Raw genomic sequence first — 11,164 nt, forward strand, 5'->3', positions numbered from 1 at the left:
TTTGTTTTTGCGATAGGGTTTCTCTGTGTAGTCCTGACTATACTAACTCACTCTGTAGAATAGGCTGGCCTCGATCCCACAAAGATCCGCCTGCCTCTGCCTCCAAGTGCTGGGATTAAAATGTGTACCACACTGCCCAGCATGATTATGTTTCTAACCTGGCTTTAAATATTGTAAAACTCATATCCCTGTGTAAGCATCCTTTCCACCTGAGCTCGAATGGGGTTAAAGTCTGTGACGCTGTGCTGCTTCTCCTTCATTCACAGGTGCACCAGGAACGTCTCTATCAAGAGTATAATTTCAGCAAGGCTGAGGGCCATCTGAAGCAGATGGAAAAGATATATACTCAGCAAATACAGAGCAAGGATGTAGAATTGACCTCTATGAAAGGAGAGGTCACCTCCATGAAGAAAGTTCTAGAAGAATACAAGAAAAAGTTTAGTGATATCTCTGAAAAACTTATGGAGCGCAATCGCCAGTATCAAAAGCTCCAAGGCCTTTATGACAGCCTTAGGCTACGAAATATCACTATTGCTAGCCAAGAGGGTTCCCAGGAACAAGCTACGATCACACAGTCCGGTGTCTTTGGCTTTCCATTAGGTAAGAAGGGATTTGATACCCAACACCTAGTTTTTAAACTATGATTTTGCACACTTTGAGGGTGGTGAGCCGTGGTGAGCTGTGGATTCCTTGCTTACTCTGCACACTGTTGCTCTCAGTTGTATTTGCATACTTTTAAATTATCTATTTTTTTTTTTTAACTTGAGACAAGGTCTCTACACAACTCTGAATGTTCTGGAATTCACTGTGTGGATCATTGTCCTCAAACTCACAGATCTGCCTGCCTCTGGCTCTCGAATCCTGGGATTAAAGCAGTGTGCTACCAAGTCTAGTTTAAATTATTGTCAGTTTGAGCAGAATTAATTAATTTCTGTAAAACAAATGTTCGAGTTGTGCATTGCTAGCTATTTGGTGGTAGTAATTAATATGAGCTATAACTTTTCGTTGGGGGGCGCTAAGCACTGCTGTTTTGTGTTTTCATGTGATTCCTTTAACCAGCTCTGTCATTAACCAATAAGGCCGTGTTTTAGTTTCTCTCACATGCCAAAATGTGTTTCTATTTCATTACATTTATTTACTTTGTGTGTGTGTGTGTGTCTGTGCGTGTGTGTGTGTCTGTGGGGCACTGTATACGTACCACAATGCACATGGACAGGTCAGAGGACAACGTGCATGAATCTCCGTGCACCAAGTGGGTCCTGGGGATTGAACTCAAGTTGTCAGGCTAGGTAGCAAGTGCCCTTACTCACTGAACCATCTTCGTGTTCCAGACTGCACAGTTGTTGTTTCTGCCCTTTGATCATTTAATTGCTTATTCAGTCACCATGTAATTACCGAATATATTTCCTGTGCCTGACTCTTGGGCATGATTCTAAGTAGTGAGGATGCGACTATTGTTCAAGTAGGCAATTTAAAATCTAGGCTGACTCAGGATCTTTTTCGATAGGTGGGTGACTCATTCCCACTTCTTGCCTTGATAGCAATAGAATCCAGTAGTTTTTCCTCAGTATTAATATAATTGTATAAATTGGCATACAAACATTGAAGTCTCTGGTGGTAGACTTTTCGAGTACTCAGATTTTGACGTTAATTATAGGCTAAGGAAAAATGTTCAGTGAGAGAAAATGATGTTCTAGAATGGGGATGAGGTGATAAGAACACACAAACAAAATGTCACGTGGCCAGGTCTAGTGGTACAAACCTTTAGTCCAGCCCATGGGAGGGAAAGGCAGATGGATCTCTGAGTTCCAGGACAGCCAAAGTTACATAGTGGGACCCTGTCTGGCAAAGAGCAAATAAATAAGGAACGTTCCTGCCTGGCACTGCGGTTGTGCACCTTCAGACACAGGACTCAGTTCCTGCCTGGCACTGAGGTTGTGCACCTTCAGACCCAGGACTCAGTTCCTGCCTGGCACTGCGGTTGTGTACCGTTACACCCAGGACTCAGGAGGCTGAGCCAAGTGGATTTCTGTGAGTTTGAGACCAGCTGGTCTACAAACTAGTTTCAGTACTCGAGTGAGATCAGTCTGAAAATGAGTTTTTTCTGCTTAGCTTCTTTATTTATAAATGACAGTTCTGTGTAGTGAGTCTTTCTTTGTATGCCAGCTCCTCAGTAATGACATGGAGACTCGTGATTAAATATGAAAGCTCGGCTATAGCTTGGGTTTATCCCACTAACTCTTATAATTTAAATTAACCCAGTTATGTTAATCTAAGTTTTGCCTCATGGCTTTTTACCTCTCTTCCATATTGTACATCTTGTACTTCTGGGTCTCCACTCCCCACCCCAGCCTAGATTCATCTCCTCTTCCTTTCTCTCTGCCCAGAAGTCCCGCCTAACCTCTTCTTGACTAGCCAATCAGAAGGTGCCTTGGCAAAGACACATCTTCACAGTGTACAAAAAGATTATTCCACAATAATTTAGTCATTCCAAATGGCTGTTGTACATAGTTTTCTTGTCCTTGTATGTGTTTCTTTATTCTTTTTGTATATTTTAAAAAAGATTCCTTTTTTATGTATATGTGTTGCCTGTGTAAGTATGTGTACCACTTGTGTACTGATTATGGAAGCCAGAAGAGGGTGTTGGATCCCATGGAACTGGATGGTTGTGACCCACGATGTGAGTGGTAGGAACCAAAGCTGGGTCTGCTGCAGGACCAGCACTGCTCCTAACCACTGAGCTTCTCTCTAGCCCTGTACTTAGCTTTTGATCTCTCTTATTTTTAGGTGGATACAATCAGCTTTTTCCTCTTCAATGAAGTCTGTTAAAGCCAAGGAAGGGTCTGGTAGGATTAGCCAGATGTTTATTCAATCTGTTTGCTTTTCACAGAAGCTATCATGTATTCTGTGGTAGGGAAGAGCTGAGTGACATAGTCTTTGCTCTTAGGTTAGGTCTTATTTATCTTATCACAGGAGATGAGTTTAAGATAATTCTTTTATCCATCTCATAGGAGTTAAATTGTGTTAGATTCAGTGGCTATTATTTTGTACCTAAAGATATATTAGGAAATATTCTTACATTCTTTCCTAATTCTCTCCCCTAGTGAACAGCTCAAAGTTTCCTTTGGACCGCACACCAGTTGGAAGCCGAGGTGGTGGAGATGAAGATGTTCAGTTCAGACCATTTTTTGTGGATTCTCCCGCAGCCCCGGAACCCACTAACAGTTTCTTTAGTTTTGCTTCTCAGAACCAGGAAGCAGAGCAGCAGGCCTGCAGCAGGGCCTTTAAAGCCAAGAGAGTCTAGTCTAGCTCGGGTCATGTTCCAGTCATCCACCTGTTTGCATACTGAAGTGACTGGCATTCCAGAGCTCACCTTAGGGGAGCTGGCTTGCTGTGGGTGTGTGCCTTCTGGTTTGGTTTCCTCCATTTATTCCGTGAACCTCATCTCTAGTTCATCTCTTCTCACACAGGCGCAACCCTGACTGTCATAAATCCCTATCAGACCAAGCTTGCTTACACTTCTGTGAGCGCCAGTGTTGAATTTACAGGGTGCTTTGGATTCTAGTATGCATATGTTAAGTGTGTGCATTGATTTTCCCTATTTACCAGTATATTTATGTAAAAATGATGGTCTTAGAAAGTGGTGTCTTGCTATTTGCTTGTATTATACACAGTCATGTGTTTTCATTGTGTTAGCTTGTTTTGGAAGTGTGTTTATGCCAGTGAATGGACGTGCAATTTGATACATATGTGTTCAGTTTCTATTTAAAAAGAATTTACCTTGATAAAAGTTATTTGCTGATTTAATTGGTATTTGTTTTAAAAATAAAGCTGCTTCTTAGCCTTTTTAACAGTTGTCGACATGTTTATTTGGGAATGCATTTCCTTTTTAGTGAGATTTATATTTATTTGTAATTTTGTATGTCTCTGTGTGGGCATGTGCACAAGAATTCAAAGACTTGATCTCGGCTGTTCTAATCACCTAATCTAAAATGTTGAACAAAGGTCGTCTTTGCTGAACTGCACAGCAAATGTGGTAATATAAAGGAATGAGGAGCTGGCTGTGGTGGTGCACATCTTTAATCCCAGCGCTCGGGAGGCAGTGGCAGGTAGATCTATGAGTTCTAGGTCAGCCTGGTCTACAGAGCAAGTTCCAGGACAGCCAGGGCTACAATCAGGAGCTTTTGTCTTAATCTTTTATGTGAATCTCCTAAGGGAGAAAATGGTTTTTCTGGTTCTGCTGAGTAAGAACAGCATCAAAATTGCCAGTTCTGCTGAGCTTGGAGTTATGCTGGAGTCCAGAGTATAGTAACATAGATTACAGTGTTTGGAGTTATGCTGGAGTCCAGAGTACAGTAAGATGGATCACAGTGCTTGGAGTTATGCTGGAGTCCAGAGTACAGTAAGATGGATCACAGTGCTTGGAGTTATGCTGGAGTCCAGAGTACAGTAAGATGGATCACAGTGTTTTCTTAGGTCAGTCAATTCTGCACAGGGTGGATGTGGAGTGTAGCTAGAGTGGGTGCATGGTTATAAGTGACCTCAAAGTGTGAACTTGATCACAGATTAGGTCAAGGTTTGAATTGTGAAGGCAAACTGGAAACAGCATCTCTCAGAAGCCGTTCCCATGGCAGTGCTACCAACCTTAAGAGTTATGATATAGTAATGAACATAATTTCCAACACTTCCTGGGATGAATTACAGAATTATCCTAAGTGCTAAGTCAGATTGCTGTTGAGGTAGTAAGAGTCACATTGAAGTCGCTTGAGGAATTTTCATGTTTAGTCCCCGTAGAAAATACTATTGCTTTACACAACGGAGTTTACTGTCTTCGGTTCTTCTCAGTCTAATGGTAGGCTAGCCTGTTTTGTGAACAGATTGTCCTGCTTCTACTTCCCAAGTCCTGAGATTACATGCTTCCTTAGAACGATAGACCAGTGTGTGTGTGTGTGTGTGTGTGTGTGTGTGTGTGTGTGTGTATGTGTTTGAGGCTAGATTTCTTTGTGTAGCCTTGACTTTCCTAGAACTCACTCTGTACATCAGCCTATCCTCAAACTCACAGAGATCTGCCTGCCTCTACTTCTGGAGGGCTGGGATCAAAGGCGTGTGTCACCATTCCACCACCACCTGGCTTAAAACTTTATTTTACTAAATCTCAAAGTAAAAATGGTGTATAGTGAAAAAAGATTAAGCATATCCAGCTTGAGAGATGTGTAGTTCAGTTCTTGTCCCCATATTAGACAGTTTGTAACTGCTTATAACTCCAGGTCCAAGGGGTTTGATCCCCTCTCCTGCTCTCTGAAGGTACCTATACTCATGGGCACATACCTACATGCAGACACAGAACACATATACATAATTTATAAATAAAGAAAATTTAAAAATCCATATTTCCAGATTTAATGCACTTTTATTTTTCTTGTATAAAAGCCCTATATGGTAGCCACAGCTGGAGTCTTGGTCCTCTGAACAGAAACTGGTGTGGACTTTCACAAGATGCTCAGTAAATTTCTGATAAGGAGACTTGGTGAACACAATCTTTTTCCAGAGGTCAGGTCTTGGAGATGGCACCAAAGGTGGCCTTGGCAAAGTTGTCCAGGGTGGCAGTGCAGCCCCTGGCTGATGTGTAGCAGTCGTCAGTCAGCCAGTGCCTCTGGGGACAGGGCTGAGACACCAGCACAGCCACAGCAGCCTGTCCCCTCGCATGGAACAGCGGGGGCTCGCCACTCATGTCCCCAGCAGCCAGTCCCCTCGCATGGAACAGTGGGGGCTCGCCACTCGTGTTCCCACAGCAGCCTTTCTGCACAGGGATTATGGAAAGATGAAGATGATGCCTCTCGGATGGCAGTGCCTACCTCCTTGGGGCACTTAATACCAGGACCAAGAGTAAAAATCCATATTTTATAGCTAATGAAATATATTTTATAGATTATAGTATAAAATAGGAATTTTTTTCCTATGATGTTTTCAATTTTGCTGGAAAAGGGTATGAGGAAATAGGTATCTTGAGCATTTTGAAATACAAGTAGGGTATAATTGAAAACTAAAAACGTAAACTTTCAGGAATATTGTTTCTTTAAAATTGTTCAAGAGTTTAATTTGCATGATAGGCTTTTTATTTTTATGATGTATTTCTTATTTTCTGTGCATTGGTGTTCTGTCTGCATGTATTTCTATGTGAGGTGTCAGATACCTTAGAACTGGAGTTACAGATAGGTGTGAGGAGCAATTTGAATGCTGGGAATTGAACCAGGGTCCTCTAGAAGAACAGCCAGTGAGTGCTTTTAACCACTGAGCCATTTCTACCATCCCTTAGTAGGCTTTTTTTTTTTTTTCCTTTAAAAGGTTGGAAAAAAGGAGAGGGAAATTATCCCTTCTTTGTTTCTGCTGCTTGGCCGCTTTGGAGGCAATTACTGTTGGAAGTGTCTAATGACTCTTTGCAGAGATTGTCTTTTAGCAAATGATTAAATTTTTTTTTTCATTGCAGCTGGATGTGGTGATGCATGTCTGTAATCCCAGTACTTAGAAGGCAGAGACAGGGGTTTCCATGAGTTTGAGGCCACCCTGGTCTACATAGACTACTAGACCAGCTGAGCCTATATAGGTAGATCTTGTCTTAAAAATTAAAATAAATGTCAGGTATAATAATGAATGGCTACAGTCCCAACACTTGGGAAATAGAGGCTGGAAGATCAGGAATTCAAGGTCATTTTTGGCTACAAAGCAAGTTCCAGGCCAGTTCGAGATACCTGAGACCCTGTCTCAAAAAGGCAGATGATTTAAAATGTTTATTTTTGAATAAACATTTTAAATAAAATTTTAATAAAAAATGGAAAATACAGTGAAAAGAGTTTTCTTGGCCCACCCATTTCTCTTGTCAGACTGTATCTTATGTTCCCTTTAGGAAATAATGAATATGAGAACATTATGGTAGCCTGCCATCCCAAATGTAGTAGAATTATTAGGATAATGTATTAAACATGCTAAAAATTACACGTGCAGAAATCTTCAAAGTTGGGTAAGATTTAGACAAGTTAGCCTTGTAGTACCTTCCCTTCCAAAATACCACCCAACACACGTGCTTTCACAACCGTTCTCGGTTTTCAAGAGCGATAGAAGCAAGGGCAAGAATACACGAAACAAAAATTTGATTATAATTAATCTAAGAATATTTTGATTTCGGAATTTGGCAAGGAAGTTTATGAAACAAAGTGATTACAAAGTCAGTATGTGCTTGTTATCCCAGCTGGGAGGCTGAGGCCAAAGAATCGGGCTGTCCAAGCCAGCCTGGACCACATAACCACAATGAGGGCAGTCTGATGCGTGTGGTGAGATCCGGCTTCAGACAGACGGACGGACGGACGGACAGACAAAAAAAACAACACCACCACCACAACCAAACAATAACGACAACAATAACAACCACTACCAACAACAAACAACAAAAATGAAGCAAAACAAAACGTCTAGGACGTCTTGGAGCAGCACAATTTTGGGTTAAGTTGGCAGCAGCCTCATCCCGGGGGCAGGTGGGCCTCCACAACCCTAGATGTCGCTGTTGGTTTCATCGCGAGAATGGCTGGGTCTCTGTGGTTATAAAGTTGGGGGAGGAGAAGCCGATGGTGGCTGGAATGATGGCTGATGAAGAGGAGGAAGAGAAGAAGCACGTCTTGCAGAAACTGCAGGTGAGGCTGTGAGTTAAAACTTTCCTGGTTGCTCTGGAAGGGGGAGCGCCGCGGTCAGAGCAGGCGGCGGTGAGCGGGGCTCCCCGTGGGCTGCTCGCTGGGAGCCGGAGGAAGTCCGCCCACTCGGGATTCCTCGGTCACAAGTCGCGTGTAAATGGAGTGGCGGGTCGCCTGACGGTTAACGGAGTTGGTCTCCACAGCGGCCATTTCTTGAGCATCTTTCTGCTTTGGACTTGGCAGCATTCGATGTTGCAATGCAGAGCGGACGCCCTGGTGTTAGCTTTAGGATTTACTCTGTTAATCTCCTAACCCCACCCCCTCCCCAGGTGGCTGTTGTAGAAAAGCTGAAAGGACTTTTCGTCAAGTTTCTGTCTTTACTTTTGTTTTAATGATCAGCATTTTCCTTAAACCTTAGAAACTCAGTTTGTGCTCTAAGACATCCTGAAATTTAAACTATAACTATCCTTAAATACTTTTAACAGTTTGTTTGTTCCTTTTATTGAGACAGGATCTTTCTTTTTTTGTAACTCTAGTTCTTCTGGAATTGGCTTTGTAGGCCAGGCTGCCATGAGCCACCATGCTGGGCTATTTCTAACAACTTTTAAAGCATTGATCAGGTGTCTGTGTTTCTTGGATGTGTTAAAATAACACTCAGCATGGACTTGATTGACCTTATTCCTTAGTGTGATTGGCAAAAATCAGATTTTTTCTCCCCGAGACAGGTTTCTGTGGGTATCCTGGGCAGTCCTGGAATTCACTGTAGACAAGGCTAGCCTAGAATTGCCTGAGATCTGCCTGCCTCTGCATATGCTTCCTGAGTGCTGGGATTAAAGGTGTGCACCACCAATGCCTGGCTAGAAACCAGATTCTTGATCCAATCCTCAGAGAGACTTTAGACACACTAAGTACATTTGGTGGTACAGAAAAACAAAACAAAACACAAACAAAGTGTTATGCCAAATAGTGTTTCTTGAGGCTGTTTGGAGTGGCTATGAATCACTTCCTCTTTTCACATGTTACTTGCATGTAACAACTTATTTATATTGCTGTTGCCATCACAGAAAGCTACTCAGTCCTGAAAAACCAAATCAACTAAAAAACAGTGAGACCTCATTCTGAATTTGCAGCCATGCTCATTGCGTGACGGATGGTTGTGACTTTTGCTTAGAACTCTGTTAAAAAAAAAATTCCAAAACTTGTGTTCCAGAGACCATTTGACCATTTTTACTCTAGGACTTGTTGAAAATTCTGGCTTTATATATGTTCAGATCAGTCTCTGCAGGACTTGTGTTTCCTGGGTTTAAAAGCACTGTAGAAAGAAGAAGGTGTCACTTGAATTACACACAGCAGATATGGATTCGTTAGTACCACGGTGCTATGTTAATTAGTTTAATCGCCCTATTTAATGAGAGCCAGTTGTGATCCAGCTTACACCCTTCCCTTGTGGAACCCACAGTGGTGATGCCAGGAGGAATGAATGAATAGGTCATATAATTTAAAATGCTAGGCACCTTGAAGGGAACTAGGAGTGACTAATTGTGGCGGAGGGGGAGCGCTGCAGTGGTTTAGGTAGGGTGCTGGTTCATTTTTTTTTTTTTTTTTTTGTCAATCAGACGTGAGCTGGATCACCTGGGAAGGGGGAGCCTCAGTTGGCCTGTAGGCAAGGTTGTGGGGGTTCATGATTGATGGGTTCACAATTGAAGTGGGAGGGACCAGCCCCCTATGGGCAGTGCCTGCTTCAGGCGACTGGGTCTGGAAAGTCTCGCCTCCAGGGTCTCTCCTTCAGTTCCTGCCTCCAGGGTCTCTCCTTCAGTTCCTGCCTCCAGGGCTCGGCCTTGATTTGCTGCTGTGGCTTCTTCCCCTGAAGGGTCACGATAATTTACTAGCTTTCCTTTCCTTCCCAAGTTGGTTTTAGTCTTTTCTTTTTTCTTTTTATCATACAAACGGAAAGCAAACGGGCAGATAATTAGGGAAAGTCTTTCTGAGAACTTGGCGGTTAAGCTCCTATCCCGAGTGATGCTGAGGAAAGAGTCACCAAGGAGACCGAGGAAAGGATCCAGATGCAGGGGTAGCGAAGGCTCCAGAGGCTGGAGGACAGTCCATGGCCTGAGGAGCCGGGGGCAAGGAGGGTGAGAGGTGGAGTCTGGTGCTATCTTGAGGTACTGGAGGAGAGATTTTATTGTCTGCATGGTGAATTCCTCATGAGTTTTGGGGGAGTAGAAGCATACTGACCAGCTGAGAAGTTCTTGCAGTAGTCAGTCCCATAAGGAAGCTGGTTTAGTCAAGACTGATAATAAAGCCAGGAGGGTGACCTCAGGGTGATAGCTGACATAATTAAATGGGATTGGACTGTATGTTGGACTGTGTGGGCCTTCTGCAATTTGCCTTCAGGAAAGAATAGTGAAACAGTTTTCTGGCAAGACAGGAGGACTTAGACGCGTTTAACGTTTACTCAACGAGAAAATGCAAGAAGGAAGCCCCAAATAAACAAAATCTCCCCAAACTCTCCAAGGTCATCAAGTTCAAGTTGGTTGGTTTGTGGTGGAAAACAAGGCCATGCACCTTCATATATCAACCTGTGAAAAAATAATGGATAATCGGTATTTTTAAACAAGTGCAGTTTTATTTTGGGAGTGTTTTTTCTTTTATTTCTTTCGTGTAAGTGTGTGTGTGTGTGTGTGTGTGTGTGTGTACTACAGATAGTACCCAGAGAGCCTTATGTGTACTATCTGTAGCCACGAGTAAACAGTGCTTAAAAGTATATTTTATTGGAACCACCTCCCTCCCCCTCTTAGTGTTTTATTGCTGTGAAGAAGACACCATCACTACTGCAACTTTTATAAAGGAGAGCTCTTAATTGGGGCCGGCTTACAGTTTCAGAGGTTTAGTTCTTTATCATCCTCGCAGGGAGCATGGGCACTCAGGCAGACTTGGTGCTGGAGGAGTAGCTGAGATTTCTGCATTTGGATCTCCAGGAGGCAGTAGGAGAGAGAGACTTTTGAAACCTAAGAGCCCACCCCCAAAGACACACTTCCCCCAACAAGGCCACACCTCCTAATCCTTTCACATGGTGACCAGGCTTTCCAGTCTGAGCCTGTGGCGGCCATTCCTTTTGAAACCACACTCTCCCAGCTTTGTTTTTTGAAACTGTAACCCTGTCTGTATTGGAGTGCACCTTCATGACTGAGTTTTAAAACAATTAAAAAATTTTTTTTTATGGGGCCTGGAGAATTGGCTCAATGGTTAAGAGGACTTACTGTTTTTGGAAAGGACCCAGGTTCAATTCCTAGCACCCGCACGGAGGCTCCCACCTCCTTAGGCACCAGACACACCTGTGGTCCACATACATGCCTGCACACACCTGTGGTCCACATACATGCCTGCACACACCTGTGATCCACATACATGCCTGCACACACCTGTGGTCCACATACATGCCTGCACACACCTGTGGTCCACATACATGCCTACACGCACCT

The 11,164-nt window shown here is 43.1% G+C and overlaps 2 protein-coding genes across 3 annotated transcripts in view; both read left to right on the top strand.

The window, feature by feature from the left end:
- Window positions 1-3,830, top strand: part of Ccnb1ip1 (cyclin B1 interacting protein 1) — a 5,978-nt gene extending 2,148 nt beyond the window's left edge. Inside the window, exons 2-3 of the mRNA XM_050129499.1 lie at window positions 267-600; window positions 3,105-3,830. Coding sequence (XP_049985456.1) covers window positions 267-600; window positions 3,105-3,304 — 534 coding nt within the window. The 3' untranslated portion in view covers window positions 3,305-3,830. The remainder of the gene's footprint in view (window positions 1-266; window positions 601-3,104) is intronic.
- A 3,725-nt stretch (window positions 3,831-7,555) lies between these two features.
- Window positions 7,556-11,164, top strand: part of Ttc5 (tetratricopeptide repeat domain 5) — a 28,144-nt gene continuing 24,535 nt past the window's right edge. For both annotated transcript variants that reach the window (XM_050129503.1, XM_050129505.1), the window contains exon 1: window positions 7,556-7,685. In XM_050129503.1, the coding sequence (XP_049985460.1) occupies window positions 7,620-7,685 (66 nt within the window). In that variant the 5' untranslated portion in view covers window positions 7,556-7,619. The remainder of the gene's footprint in view (window positions 7,686-11,164) is intronic.

Source organism: Alexandromys fortis, unplaced genomic scaffold (assembly GCF_014885135.2).
Source record: "Alexandromys fortis isolate MF-2015 unplaced genomic scaffold, M_Fortis_MF-2015_v1.1 scaffold_285, whole genome shotgun sequence".
In the NCBI taxonomy this organism is placed as follows: domain Eukaryota; kingdom Metazoa; phylum Chordata; class Mammalia; order Rodentia; family Cricetidae; genus Alexandromys; species Alexandromys fortis.